General features: G+C 43.5%; 1 protein-coding gene across 1 annotated transcript in view; it reads left to right on the forward strand.

Moving 5' to 3' along the window:
• Nucleotides 1-15,798, forward strand: part of gdpd4a (glycerophosphodiester phosphodiesterase domain containing 4a) — a 96,679-nt gene that overhangs the window by 13,308 nt on the left and 67,573 nt on the right. Inside the window, exon 2 of the mRNA XM_073044262.1 lies at nt 13,066-13,271. Coding sequence (XP_072900363.1) covers nt 13,089-13,271 — 183 coding nt within the window. The 5' untranslated portion in view covers nt 13,066-13,088. The remainder of the gene's footprint in view (nt 1-13,065; nt 13,272-15,798) is intronic.

The following is a 15,798-nucleotide window of genomic DNA, read 5'->3' on the forward strand; positions in this document are numbered from 1 at the left end:
CTATTTCAGCCCTGGGGGAAAAAGCCTCTGACTATCCACACGATCAATGCCTCTGATCATTTTATACACCTCTATCACTGGCTCTCTACTTGGTCTTGGATTACGTGGACAACAACAATCCCTACGTCAGGCTGCTGTGTATTGATTACGGTTCAGCATTCATCAGCATAGTGCCCTCAGTACTAATCAACAAGCTCTAGAACTTGATCCTCTGTAACTCCCTCTGCAACTGGATACTTGACTTCCTCGCCGAGAGACCAGTCTGCGTGGATCAGAAATAGCATCTCCTCCTCGTTGACTGTCAGCGCTGGCTCATCTCAAAGATGTGTTCTTAGCACACTGCTCTACGCTCTCTGTGTGGCTAGGCACAGCTCAGTCTCCATTTGTAAGTTTGCTGGTGACACAACTGCTGTTGGCAGAATCTCGGATGGTGACGAGGAAACACATGGGGCCGAGATAGATCAGCTGGTTGAGTGGTGTCGCAACAACAACCTAGCTCTCGACCGAGAAATTGTTTGTGGACTTCAGAGATGAGAAGTTCAGCTCTTGTCAATGGATCAGAAGTGGAACAGGCAAGCAGTTTCACTTTCCTAGGTGTCAACATAGAACCATAGAACATTACAGTACAGAAACAGGCCTTTTGGTCCTTCTTGGCTGTGCCGAACCATTTTTTTGCCTATTCCCACTGACCTGCACCCGGCCCATATCCCTCCATACACCTTTCATCCATGTACCTGTCCAAATTTTTCTTAAATGTTAAAAGTGAGCCTGCATTCACCACTTCATCTGGCAGCTCATTCCACACTCCCACCACTCTCTGTGTGAAGAAGCCCCCCCTAATGTTCCCTTTAAACTTCTCCCCCTTCACCCGTAACCCATGTCCTCTGGTTTTTTTCTCCCCTAGCCTCCGTGGAAAAAGCCTGCTTGCATTCATTCTATCTATACCCATCATAATTTTATACACCTCTATCAAATCTCCCCTCATTCTTCTACGCTCCAGGGAATAAAGTCCTAACCTGTTCAACCTTTCTCTGTAACTCAGTTTCTCACATCTCTGAAGATTTATCCAGCACCCCATATATTGATGCAATTATGTAGAAGGCAGATGAGTGGCTATATTTTATTAGGAGCTTTGAGGGGATTTGCTATGTCACCAAAGACTCTGTCAAATTTCTACAGATGCACCATGGAGAGCATTCTGACCTGGTTGCATCACTGTCTGGGATAGAGGGGCCACTGCTTATGATCAGAAAAAGCTGAAGCAATTTGCAAAATCTGCCAGCTCCATCATGGTCACTAGCCTCTCCAGCATCAAGGATGCCTTCAAAAGATAATGCCTCAAAAACGCGGCAGCCATCATACTCCCATCACCCAGGACGTGCTGTCTCATTGCCCCCATCAAGGAGGAGGTACAGGAGCCTGAAGACACACACTCAGTGATTCAGGAATAGCTTCTTCCTCGAATTTCTGAATGGACACTACCTCTACATATAGAGACACACACATTGTAATTTATTGTCTTTTTATTGTTTATTGCAATGTACTGCTGCTGCAAAACAAATTTCACGACATATGCCTGTAATATTAAACTTGATTTTCCTGTAGTTGCCTGACCTACTAACTTCCTCCAGCATTCTGTGTGCGTTGCTAACTGAAAGTTGTTGGCTGTCTTGCAGAGAATTTTAGCAACGTTACTGTCATTGGGGTTTAATATGAAACTGAAAACCTGATGTTTGGAGGAAGTACGGTGGATACTTGTGTGTGCAGAATGTACAGTTCTGCTTCCTCCTTTCTAAATTGATGTCATCCCCCAGAGATGTTTACTTGGTTGACTTGTCAACAGACAACTTCCCCTCAGAGACAAGCATTGGCTGTAACGACGCAGGGAGATCGAGCGGACGTTTGACTAGCTGCGACTAATTGCATCTTCAAACCTCCCCCAGATAATGGTGCAATGGTTCTAGATCGAACTTCAGCGTGAATGCATTTCCATAACAGGTTTTTTATACGGTGTAGGAAGTGCTGACTGATTATATTTCAAGCATCCAGGTGCTAATCCCTCAGGTAAATTTCTGCCATTTCCCTCTGCCTCCTGTTGATCTCAGTTTTGATTGTGAATTTGCAAACCTGGCTGATCGTTGGCGTAGATCTGTGGAGTAATACAGCACTCTGTCCATGCTGATCGCCAGGTAACCCACATGTCTTTGGGATGGGGGAGGAAAATAGATTTCTGGTCAAAGGGGGAACATGCAAACTCCTCTGTGTGTGTGTGTCTCTCTCTCTCTCTCTCTCTCTCTCTCTCTCTCTCTCTCTCTCTCTCTCTGTCTCTCTCACTCAGAAACACACTCACACACACGCACACACACTGTGCAACAGTTTCTTCCCCCAAGCCACCAGACTCCTCAGTACCCAGAGTCTAGACTGACATCTACATCATTTATTATTATATTGAAATTTGTCCTCTACTGTGCCTAAGGTCTTGTTCATTATTAATTAATTATTGTACTGCCTGCACTGTTTTGTGCACTTTGTCCTGTGTAGGTCTGTAGTCTTGTGTAGTTTTGTGTTGTTTTACATAGTCTAGTGCAGGGGTGGGCAAACTTTTTGACTTGTGGGCCACAAAGGGTTCTAAAATTTGACAGGGGGGCCGGACCAGGAGCAGATGGACGGAGTGTTTTGGTAATACACCTCATAAGAGAAAATAAAATATCATGGGATATGTAGAAAACATGTGCTTTAATTTCAATTGAAAATGAACAAATGCATTACAACAAAATATCTGTCTTTGAAGTCCCATGGTATTTAGCTATTTATTGAAATGACTTTTAAAACACTGAAAATTAAATGAATAAAATACAGCTTTTTTAAATAGTAACAGTTATTATTTTAAAGCACTGAAAATTCTGTTATCCTTCAAGATATTATCATCATCACTCTCCTCCTGACTGTCTTTATTTCAAAAACGGTAGGAGATGCAGGTCTACTTGTCCTGCTCCTTCTTATTCAATTGTCCCCTGTGCCAAAACTCAACAACGACCAGCACAAGGACAGAACAGTGACAGCGCGCCAGTATGCGGAGCGCGTTATTTGATCTGGAGCGCATTTTTTATTTTGAGAACGTACGTGCACCTGCGCACTACTCATGTCCATCACTTAACAGAAATGACATGTAACATGTAAGGCTTATTGAAAAAAATATTTTCAAATGCATTTTTTACATAACACAACGAAGAAACTTATTTTTAATTTCAGTGGGAACAGTGTTGTTGGTCTCCCTTTTTAGCCAGCGCATCAAAGTCTGGATTTAGTTTTGTTGTGGTGAAAACGCCAGAATTGCGGGGAAAAAAACGTTAACAAGGTTTATTAATATAATTTCATCAAGTTCTGCGGGCCGATTTAAAAAGCTTAACGGGCCGCATATGGCCCCCGGGCCGTTGTTTGCCCATGCCTGGTCTAGTGTCTCACATGGTCTAGTGTAGTTTTGTCTTGTTTCATGTAGCAGCAGGGTCCTGGAGGAACGTTGTTTCATTTTTACTGTGTACTGTACCGGCAGTTTATGGTCGAAATGACAATAAAAAGCGACTTGACTTGACACATTCACACACTCTCACACACTCCTTCGGTTGTCCATCAGAATCCGACGATGACGTCCACTCCTTTAATGGTGAGATCTTTGATGACTATACAGTCCTCAAAGATAGATATATATATAATATCTCTCTCTCTCTCTCTCTCTCTCTCTCTCACACACACACACACACACACACACACACACACACACACACACACACACACACACACACACACACACACACACACACACACACACACACACACACACACACACTTACTTGCGATTAATGTACCTATCACATTCTATGATCTGTGATCTGCACTAATCCTATTTACCAGCACAAAGAGAAAAAAGAGCAAAAGTACAGAGGCTGTGGACATGGGTTTGTTGTCCATTTGGAAATCTGATGGGGAGGGGAAGAAGCTGTTCCTAAAACATTCAGTGTGTGTCTTCAGGCTGCTGTACTTCATCCCTAATGGAAGCAATGAGAAGAGGGCATGATGGGATGCCAGACAATAGATGTTGCCTTTTTGAGGCATTGTGTTTTGAAGATGTCCTTGATGTTGGGGAGGATAGTGCCCTTGATGGACTTGTCTGAGTTTGCAACTCTCTGCAGCTTTTTCTGATACTGTGCAGTGGCCCCTTTGTACCAGACAGTGATGCAGCCAGTTATGATGCTCCCCATGGAACATCTGTAGAAATTTGCTAGTCTTTGGTGACATACCAATTCTCCTCAAGCTCCTAATAAAATATAACCAGTCACATGCCTTCTACATAATTTCATCAATATGTTGGGCCCAGGATAAATCTTCAGAAATGTTGACACCAAGGAACTTGAAACTGCTCACCCTTTCTACTGCTGTTCCCTCAATGAGGACTGGAGTGTGTTCCCTCGACTTCTCCTTCCTGAAATCCACAATCAATTCCTTGGTCTTACCGATGTCGAGTGCAAGGTGGTTGTGACACCACTCAACCAGCTGATCTATCTCACTCCTGTACGCCTCCTTGTCACCATCTGGGATTCTGCCAATAACAGTTGTGTCATCAGCAAATTTACAGATGGCATTTGAGCTGTGTCAAGCCACACAGTCGTGGGTTTAGAGAGAGTAGAGCAGTGAGCTATTCCAGGAGTAGCCAGTGAAGCACCAGTGTTGATTATCAGTGAGGAGGAAATATTATTTCCAGTCTGTACTCATTGCACCTCCACCTGGTTCCCTTACACCCCCCTCGCCTCATCCTTCTCTGCCCTGCCCCCATAGGGTCCAAGTCTCACCTCTCCTAGTACCAGCCCAATAATTAGAGCAAGTCAAATTAAATTTATTGCCAAAGTACATATGTGATACCATAGACTATCTTGAAGTTCATTTTCCTGCGGGCATCTACAGGGGAAAAAAGAAATGCAATAGAATTTATGAAAAAACATTATCATGAAAAACATAAACAAAGACAAACAATGTGCAGAAAAGGATAAATTGTGCAAATGAAAATAGAAAATATTGAGAACATAAGTTGTAGAGTCCTTGAAAGTGAGTCCATAGGTTGTGGAATCGTTCAGTGCTGAGGAGAGTGAAGTTCTCCTGGCTGGGTCAGGAGCCCGATGGTTGAATGGTGATACCAGCTCCTGAACTTGGTGCTGTGGCACTGAGCAATGTCCCTCTGGATTTTTTAAAATTACAGACAGACAGACAGATGTACTTTATTGATCCCGAGGAAAATTGGGTTTCATTACAGCCGCACCAACCAAGAATAGTGAAGAAATATAGCAATATAAAACAATAAATAATTAAATAATAATAAGTTAATCATGCCAAGTGGAAATAAGTCCAGGACCAACCTATTGGCTCAGGGTGTCTGACACTCCGAGGGAGGAGTTGTAAAGTTTGATGGCCACAGGTAGGAGTGACTTCCTATGACGTTCAGTGTTACATCTCGGTGGAATGAGATTAGCTGTGCTCTGAACAGAAAAAGTTTACGTGGCCTGAAAATTGCTGCTCTCTAAATGTTTTTCTTGTGATATGCGCGCCGTGAATACTTCAACTGAAAATTTAAAAGTCACATACTTCTAAATTTATTTATTAATTGAAGGGTACAATGAAATACAGTAGAACAGAGGAAATCTCTCACGTTTCGTAAAGTTTTCTTGTCTGTCTTTATTCTAGCTGCGCAGTAACAAAGGCCATGTGCGTGGGGGTATTTCAGTTACTGTGTGGCTGCGTGCCTGACAGCTTAGATTAGAGGGAGCAGTGGTCCTGAGGCTCCTGCACCTCCTTCCTGATGGCAGTAGTGAGAAGAGAGCATAGATGGTGGGGTCCTTGATGATGGATGCTGCTTTCTTGCGGCAGTTATTGAGAAGCGGGTCTTTATTTGGCAATACAAAGCTGAGCACACCCCTCGGGCCCTTTGAGCCATGCCGCCCTGTAAACCCTAACCTAATCAGGGGCAATTTACAATGACCAATTAACCCAGCCGGTATGTCTTTGGACTGTGGACGGAAACTAGAGCCCCCACTCCTGCATTCATTCCGCGAGCAAACATAGAACATAGAAATCTACAGCACATTACAGGCCCTTCGGCCCACAATGTTGTGCCGACCATGTAACCTACTCTAGAAACTGCCTAGAATTTCCCTACCACATAGCCCTCTATTTTTCTAAGCTCCATGTACCTATCTAAGAGTCTCTTAAAAAACCCCATTGTATCCACCTCTACCACCGTCGCTTGCAATGCATTCCATGCACCAAAAGGAGACTCCTTATAGAATGACGGCGGAATTGAACTCTGAACTCTGGAACTGCCTGAGCTGTAATAGCATCACGCTAACCACTACGCTACCATGGCTCCCAGCAGTTGTTTACTTCATTTGAATGTGCAGTGGCTATTGACTTTATTTTAGTCTTCTTGTTCCTCCAAGTTGTTCTAATTACCAGCTCTGACATAATTGCTTCAATGCCGGGGGCCCATTTCTGCACGTCTCAGCTTCCATCCTGAAATCCGCTGAGACAAAACGATTGCATTTGCACTTATTTAACACTTCCTCAAAACTTTGCCAGGTTTTTGGACTGGATGCGAGACACTTGAAATATGATCTCTGTTGGCAAAGCGCAGAAAGATGTGGCGAATTAAGTTCTCGGAAAAGCAATGGGATAAATTTGCATCTCGTTTCTTATTTTGAGTCTTGATGGGATCTTGCACACATTGACCCCACATTTCAATCCTGTTGACTATTCCAAAAGAGTTTGACTAGCATTCGGAAATTGAATAAAAACACAAAATGCTGGCAGAACTCAGCAGCCCAGACAGCATCTATGGGAGGAGGTAGTGACGACGTTTCGGGCCGAAACATCGTCACTACCTCCTCCCATAGATGCTGCCTGGCCTGCTGAGTTCTGCTAGCATTTTGTGTTTTTATTTATTTCCAGCATCTGCAGATTCACTCGTGTTGCCTTCGGAAATTGAAGCCTTCTTCCTGCTCATTTCATTGTATCTTTCGATGTACATGTGATAAATAAATCTGAATCTGGATTCACCCATCACCTGCCAACTTATACCCCTTCCCCTCCCCTCCAACCTTCTTAGCCCGGATTCTTCCCTCTTGGTTTCCATTCTTGATTAAAGGTTTCAGTCTGAAACTTCAACTCTTTATTCCTCTGCATAGATGCTGCCTGGCCTGCTGAGTTCCTCCAGAATTTTTGTGTGTTACTCTGGATTTCCAGCCCCTGCAGAATCTCTTGTGTTTATTTGTTCCTGGTCTCACCTATCACCTCCTAGCTTGTACTCGGCACCCCCCCCCCCCACCCTTAATCCGGCTTCTTTCCAGTCCTGATGAAGGGTCTTAGCCTGAAACATTCCCCATGGATGCTGCCTGGCCTGCTGATCTCCTCCAGCATTTTGTGTGTGTTTCTCTGGATTTTCAGCATCTGCAGAACCAAAACACGAGAAAGTTTTCAGATGCTGGAAATCCAAAGCAACACATACAAAATGCTGAAGGAACTCAGCAGGTCAGGCAGCATCTCTGGAAATTAACAAACAGTTGAGGTTTCAGGCTGAGACCCTTCTTCAGGACTTCTGCAGAATCTCTTGTGTTTATGATTCCCTTTGGTTATGGAGTTCCCTGGCCTGCGCCTCTCCCATAATGGTTCATATCATCACCTTCCGAATACCAGATTCCAACACTACTTGCATTTGTAAATGCAAGTAACTCTGCAGATACTGGAAATCTTGAGCAAACCGCAGACAAAGTACTGGAAGAACTCATGAATGTTTCAGACCAAGAACGTTCATCAGAATTCATGGAACAGAAACAGGCCCTTCGGCCCATCTGCGCTTTACCAAACATGAACTTGAAAGAAAGGGGGAAGAAGCCAGAATAAGGTCTTCTTCTCCAAGCAGAGTGTATCACCTGCCAGTTTGGAATCCTTCCCCTCCCTTATATTCTTATTCTGGGTTCTTCCTCCTTTCTTTGCAGTCCTGATCCGTATCTGAATCTGCCAAAAGGATAACTGCCTGAGAAAAGGAAGAACTAATGATAAAGATTAGCTTTATTCGTCACATGTACATTGAGACATTGAAACATGCAGTGAAATAAAAGTAATAACTTTATATAGCACTTTTCATACGTTAAGATTTTTGTGCTAACCACTACGCTATTTTACTATGTCAGGAGAGGCCATTCGTGCCACTGCAGCTGTGCTTGTTCATTATGGCTTTTGCCCCTGTAGATAAACCCACTAAGTCCTTCATGTACATCTAAGGTTTTCTCTGACAGACAAAAGACATACTGGTTAGTAGGTTAAACATCACTGATGGCCTTTAGGGCAACAATGAAGGTACTCCATATCTGTCTGTCATACTGTCGCATACAGACATACTTATTGCAGTTTCTGTAACAACCAGTCAGGATCGATACCCCTGAGCTAAACCCTGGAACCTGGAGGAGCGGTGGACCGCTCTTATTCTGCCCTCTACCCTCTTACCTGTTTGGCATGACTGACCCTACCAAGAGTGAAAGCACAAGGCCCTGACTCCAGCCAGCATAGCCACCCCTGTGATAAGGTTGTGGTCCTCTTGGAGGTAGTAGATTAATTGGTCATTGTAAATCATCCTAAGTGATTAGGCAAGGGTTAAATAGATGGGCTACTGGGCTGTGCATTTTGGATGGGCCAGAAGTTGCATCTCTGAATAAGTAAAAACAAATAAAGGGTGGTTCCATGAAGGACTGAACAGGCCACGGAATATTTTCTGGAAGAAGGTAGATACCTTTAAGAAGGTGCAAGGATTTTGATTGGGTTGAAGCAGAGGTGATGTTTCTAGTTGTGATGAAATCCAAGAGCATTCTAAAAGGTTGCATCGCCATCTGATAGGGAGGGGCCAATGCACAGGATTGGAAAAAAAGAACTTCAGAGGGTTGTAGACTCAGCCATCTCCATCGTGAGCACTAGCCTCCCCACAACTGAGGAAAAAGGCAGCAACCATTATTAAGGGCCCTCACCACCTAGGACATGCTCTCTTCTCATTGTTACCATCAAGGAGGAGGTTAGGAGCCTGACGACACACAAATCAATGTTTTAAGAGCAGCTTCTTCCCCACTGCCATCAGATTTCTGAACGGTCCACATAATCATAGAGTCACAGAACAGTACAGCACAGAAACAGATCTTTTGGCCCATCAAGTCCTTGCCAAACTATCAATCTACCTAGTCCCATCAACCTGCACCTGAATAATACACCTCCCATCCATGTACCTATCCAAATTTCTATTTGTCTGAGTTTTCAACTCTCTGCAGCCTTTTCTCAACTTGTGCACTGACGCCTCCATACCAGATGCTGCTAAACAACAAACTTCACAACATATGTCAGTGATAGTAAATCTGATTCTGATTCTGAAAGAGAACTGTCAATATAAGACTGTCACTAATCCATCCAAGAAGGAATTTAGGAGAAGCACGTTAGTGCTTGGAATCCTTGTCCTGTGCAGACGCCTCCCCCAGTGGGTGGTTAGGATGTTTTTATTTTACGAAGCTGGAAAGAACGCAGAAAAAAATTCACAAGGATGTTGCCGGGACTTGAGGGCAAGAGAGAGGTTGAGCAAACTCTTACTTTATGCTTTGGAGTGAGGTAGGATGAGGGATGATCTTATAGAGGTGTATAAATTCATGAGAGGCACAGGTAGGGTAAGCACACTGAAAGTCAAAGCCTGATGGTTGGAAGTCAAAGCTTTCTGAAGGCTTAGGTGAAATATGAGGGGGAGGTTCTTCACTCAGATGACAGAGAGAGTGTAGAGTGAGCTGTCAGCAGAAATGGTGAATGTGGGTTCAATTTCAACATTTAAGAGATATTTGGATAGGTACATGGATGGGAGGGGTATGGCACAGATAGCACATATAAGTACAATAGGGGAAAAATATACATTCACACACAAAAATATAATATGGCCCAAGTCCCCGAGTGTCACGACCTGTAGATTGATGGTGCATGGGATGTTGTCCTGGAGCCAGGTTTCTGCAAGAACGAGCATTGAGCAGTTCCTCATCACACGCTGGTGCAGCCGCAGACCAGCTTGTCTCCAATGAGCGAACACTGGAGGGCAGCACCGATGGGAGTGGCCAGCCCCTAACACAGCATGCTGGCTTCGACACCCCCCTCCCCCCGCCACACGAAGACCATGGAGCTTCCCCACTACTGGTCTCGCCAGTGAGCCTTTGTAGTATTCTACATTACCAATGTCCAACATGGTCCTGCAATTGTGGACTATCCATGAGATTAAATGCTAGGAGAGGGTTGGGAGGCTGAATGGTCTCCTTTTTCTTTATTTCCGCATGAAAATTAAATCTTGACCTCAAACCCATTTACAGTGCGTCTAGTTTAAACTCAGTTTTTAGCACTTCAACTCTTCGTATCATATCACTAAGTTGTACCAGTTGGAGGGAAGTTGTATAACCTGGATAGACTTATACAGTGAGCGATAGAACAAAGGGAACTGGGAATACAGGTCCATGGCTCTTTGAAAGTGGTGTTGCAGGCACATGAAGAAAGCTTTTGGCACATTGGTCTTCATAAATCAAAGCACTGAGTACAGGAGTTGGGATGTTATGTTGAAGTTGAAGACATTGGTGAGGCCCAATCTGGAGTATTGTCTGAAGATTTGGTCACCTACCTTCAGGGAAGATATCAAAAATGGGTGCCACACTAGCGTAGTGGTTAGCGCAACATTATTAGCGCATTCTGGAGTTCGGAGTTCAATTCTGGCACCATCTGTAAGGAGTTTGTATATTCTTCCCGTGAACTGTGTAGGTTTCCCCTGTGTGCTCCAGTTTCCTCTCACAGTCCAAGTAGGTTAGTCAGTTATTTGGTCACTGTAAATAATCCTATGATTAGGCTCGTGTTGGTAGTTGGTTTGCAGGCAGTTGGCTCATTGGCCCATAAGCCCTGTACGCACTGTTTCTCTGGATTAAAAAAGTAATAAAAGATCGAAGAATTGCCAGGACTTGAGCACCTGAATTATAGGGAAAGGTTGAATAGGTTAGGACTTTATTCCCTGGAGGGGAGGAGAATGAGGGGAGATTTGATAGAGGTGTACAAAATTATGAGGGTATAGACAGGGTAAATGTAAGCAGGCTTTTTCCACTGAGGTTGGGTGAGACTAGAAGTAGAGGTCATGGGTCAAGGGTGAAAGGTGAAATCTTTAAGGGGAACCTGAGGGGGATCTTCTTCACTCAGAGGGTGGCGAGAGAGCGGAACGAGCTGCCGGTGGAAGTGCTGGATGCGGGTTTGATTTCAACATTTGAGAGGAATTTGAACAGGTACATGTTATGGAGGGCTAGGCCCTGGTTGGAGGTTGATAGGACGAGGCAGATTAATAGTCTGGCACAGAATGGACTGGATGGGCCAAAGTTCCTCTTTCTGAGCTGTGCTGTTCTTTGACTTTATGACTGTAAGTATTGTGACTCAGAGTGAGGGATTTTAATCCCAAACAGATCTACCTGTGATTAACATGGAATGTGGAGATTTATATTTCTGTTATTAACTGGCTTGAAGAAATTACAGTTTAAGATTTATTCAGGTCACTCCCTGTCACACAAGTTAAATTTTTAAAGTATCATTTCCATCAGTGAGAAAGATTGCATTAAACTTAAGTACATGTTTAGCAAATGGCTTCTGTAGAAATCAGTTGGATATTTGCACTGAGCCTTAAGCAGTACATTTTATACTGAACAAATTGTTCTGTAGGTTGTAAATCTGAACAAGGAACATACAAGGTAGGATGGGGTTTACAGTGAAGCTATTTGGCCAAACAGGTCTATAGTTTCTGTGTTCCACCTGAATCAAGTTTATCATCGTAGGCATATGGTACGTACATCGGGTACAAATGCCCAAAATTTGGTGATGTTCAGCAGCGAAGCACATTGCAGACATAAGTTTAAATTTAATTTGGCATGAATTATACACAAATAGCACAAAATATAAGCATGACAACACCGGAGTAAGTTGAGAGAGCAATAATGGAGTAGAGTCTGAGATAGTGTTAGGGACTTTTAGGTCAGTTCAAGAACAGGTTGTTCAAAGTTCAAAAGTAAACTTATTATCAAAGTATGAATATGTTACCATATTTAAGATTGTTTAATGTTATTTCCAGTACACAAGTGTAAAGGAGCACAAAATAATCGTTACTCTGTATCTGATGCAGCACAAAAACAGACAGCAATGTAAAGAACACAAAATTAAAAAAAAATCAGAATAAATATAAATGCATAGTTACTGCCTGTTATAAATGCCCTGACATTTAGGGCAGCAATGAACATCCTTCATTTCTGTCTGTCCTTGGCTATCTTCTCTATTGTGCCCCAGGCATGGTTCAGGGTCCTCATTTCTGAACTATAAATACATTAAATAGCTTGTATACATTGATTGTATGTCCATAAAATGACACTAGGCATGGGAGTATGTGTACATAACATGACTCTGACAGGAAATGATAAAGGAGTGTTCGTTGGGGGTGTGGAGGGGCGGGGTTAGTGGGTGGAGGTGTTGATCAGCCTTGCTGATTGGCGAAAGTCACTGTTTTTGTATCTGGTGGTCCTGACGGGGACGCTGCGCAGCTCCCTCCCTGATGGGAGTGGGACAAACAGTTCGTGAGCAAGGTAGGTGGGATCTTCCATGACGTTGCTGGCCCTTTTCTGACACCTTTCTCGATATTTGGCCTTGATGGCAGGTAGGCCGGTGTCAGTGATACAGGTAGGCTGGCGCCGGTGATACTTCGGGCAGTTTTGACTAGAGATTCATTTTCTTGCCAAAAAAAAAAGAAATCCAATAGAAAAATCTATCCATAAACATACAAAGAATGTGCAAAAGCAGAACTTCATCATAGGAGATGTGAATGCTGCTGGATGCAAAAGATTGGAAGGGTATATCACCAGGCTCAAGGACCGCTTGTGGTTGTGTTTCAGGGAACTGAGAACAGGACCAACCCTTTTCTTTGCCCTTGTGCTTTTTCAGGGGGAGTGAGCTCCGACCGGCCGATGGGCAGCACTCCAATCCAGCTCAAAAAGGTCAAGCTGGGAGGGCTGCAGGTTGTCCGTCGGCGTTTGCTTCAACGCTATGAGTCCCAGCCTTTCCTCTCCTGCCTGGCTGGGCTCTACGGATGCCAGTGGAGACGGTACCAGCACGCCAGGATCCTTCCCGGAGAGCTCTGCTGCAGCAAGGTAAGCAAGCCCTCCAGCTGGCGGGCGTAATGTAGCATCTGGGGAACGTCACTGGGCACTACAGCACAGAACCAGTGATAAGTCCTTTCCTGGTTTGTCCTCCCAAAGTGTAACATCTCACATTTGTCTGCATTAAATTCCATATGCTGTTATTCAGCCCATTTTTCCATTTGGTCCAGACTCTGCTGCAAGCTCTTAATGCCTTCCTCGTTGTCCACTACAACTCCAATCTTGGTGTCATCCATAGATTTACTGATGCACTTGATTATGCAGATCATTGATATAGATGACAAACAACAAAGGACCCAGCACTGATCCCTGCGGCACTCCACTAGTCACAGGCCTCCACTCGGAGAGGCAGTCATTTACAAACACTCTCTGACTTCTCTCGTGAAGTCAGTGTCCGATCCAATTTACCATCTTGTCTTGAATGCCATGTGACTGAACTTTCTTGACCGGCCTTGTCAAATGCCTTGCTGAAGTCCATGCAGCCAACGTCCACTGCCTTGTCTGGTAACTTCCTCAAAAAGGAAATTCTTTTTGAGACTGTCACAAAGTTTAAGAAGAACACGTGAATCTCCAGGTCTAGACAGCTACAGGCCATGCAAGTTTAGAATAAAATAATATTTATTTATTTAGTGATACAGCGATGAGTAGGCCCTTCCAGCTCTTTGAGCCATGTCACCCCGGCAACCCCAGACAAACTGGATTAATCCTACCCTAATCATGTGACAATTTACAATGGCCAGTTAACCTACCTGGTATGTCTTTGGACTGGAACAACCGGGGAAAACACACTCATTCTATGGGTGGACGTACAGAGACTCCTTATTGAATGGCGCTGGAATTGAACTCTGGAGAGCCCTGTGTTGTAATAACATTGCACTCACCACCACGTTACCGTGGTAATTCGTGGTGGGCAATGACATAGTGGAATAAATATGACTCTGTGAGCAATGCACACAGACTGCTGGAGGAGCTCTGAAAGAAAGGCAGCATCTATGCAGAGGAAACACTGCTATCGTATCTGTTTCCACCTCTCTGTAAAAAGATGTCCTGCACATCTTTAAACTTTCTCTTCTCAGTGCATGTCCTCTGAATACTTGACGTTCCTACCTGAGAAAAAAAGTCCTATCTATGCGACCAACAATAGGAATTTACCCTGGGGAGACGACTGTTAGCATCCACATCCCTCGTCATTTTAAATATGATGAGGTTTCCTACATTCCAGGGAATAAAGGACGAGCCTGGTCAAAACCTCTCCGTGTAGCTCAAACCCTCTAGTCCTGGCAACATCCCTGATCGGTTCTGTTAACCATAGGTATTGAGGAAAATGTGTATATTTCAAAGTAAACATTCAATGTAATTTTCAAAACTCATCTATGTCACTATATGCTACCCTGACGTTCATTTTCTTGCGGGACTTCACAGTAATTACGAAGAAACACAACAGAATCAATGAAAAACTATACATAATACAGATGGGTAGATAACCAGTGTCAAAAAACACCAAATTGTGCAAATACAAAAATAAAAAGTAAAATAATAATAATAAATATTAAGTAATAAATATTGAGAATATGAGTTGTAGAGTCCTTGAAAGTAAGTCCATAGGTTGTGGAATCAGTTCAACATTGGGTTGAGAGCAGTTATCCACCCTGGTTCAGGAGCCTGATGGTTGAAGGGTAATAACTGTTCCTGAACGTGGATCTAACGCTCCTGTACTTCTTGCCCAATGGCAGCAACTAGAAGAGCACAAGGCCTGGATTGTGGGGATCCTTGATGATGACTTTCTGCACTATTTCGAATTTAGTGGCATCTTTTTTTATATAGACGAGTGCCATACTGAGTATGGCACCAGCGTCTTGTGCCATACTCCAGCTAAATCATCCTAAACCTTAATTGGGTAGAACAGTTAGGATGGGCCAAACAGCCTGCTTGTTTTTCAGAGATGCCACATGGTAACAGGAAGTTCTGACCCAGTGACCCAGTAGCCCTTACTTTCCAGTTACACCCATATGACCAATTAACATATTAACCCGTACGTATGGAGGCTCGCTGGCATTGTAATAGCATTGCTCTAACCACTACACTACCGTGTTGTCCTCTGAGGAGAATCATTCAACATTTCCTAATTTCTTCTGGATTCTGATGTTTTTGATCAAACGTCCGTTCAGAAGTCAAGAGAGAGGCATAAGTGCTGTTGCTTTGCGATGGTTTATTAAATGTTAATAGAACAAGGAGAACTGGAAACGTAGAATTGCAAAAGTCAAGTAGCTCAGAACAAGAGCAGGAAAAGATTAAAGAGAATGAAAGCGGTGAACAACGTGTTCAGCTCTTTTTATACCATAGATAAGAAACATTCCATTCAAATATGTAGATAAGGGTTAACCAATCAAATCGGTCCTATTCAAATAATGCAACACCAGAGTAGCTTCTGAATTATACAAATGTAACACTAGGGCACACACTGATACGTTTGTTTATTAAGATACAGCGCGGAACAGGCCCTTCCAGCCCTTCGCGC

Source organism: Hemitrygon akajei, chromosome 4 (assembly GCF_048418815.1).
Source record: "Hemitrygon akajei chromosome 4, sHemAka1.3, whole genome shotgun sequence".
Taxonomy (NCBI): Eukaryota; Metazoa; Chordata; class Chondrichthyes; order Myliobatiformes; family Dasyatidae; genus Hemitrygon; species Hemitrygon akajei.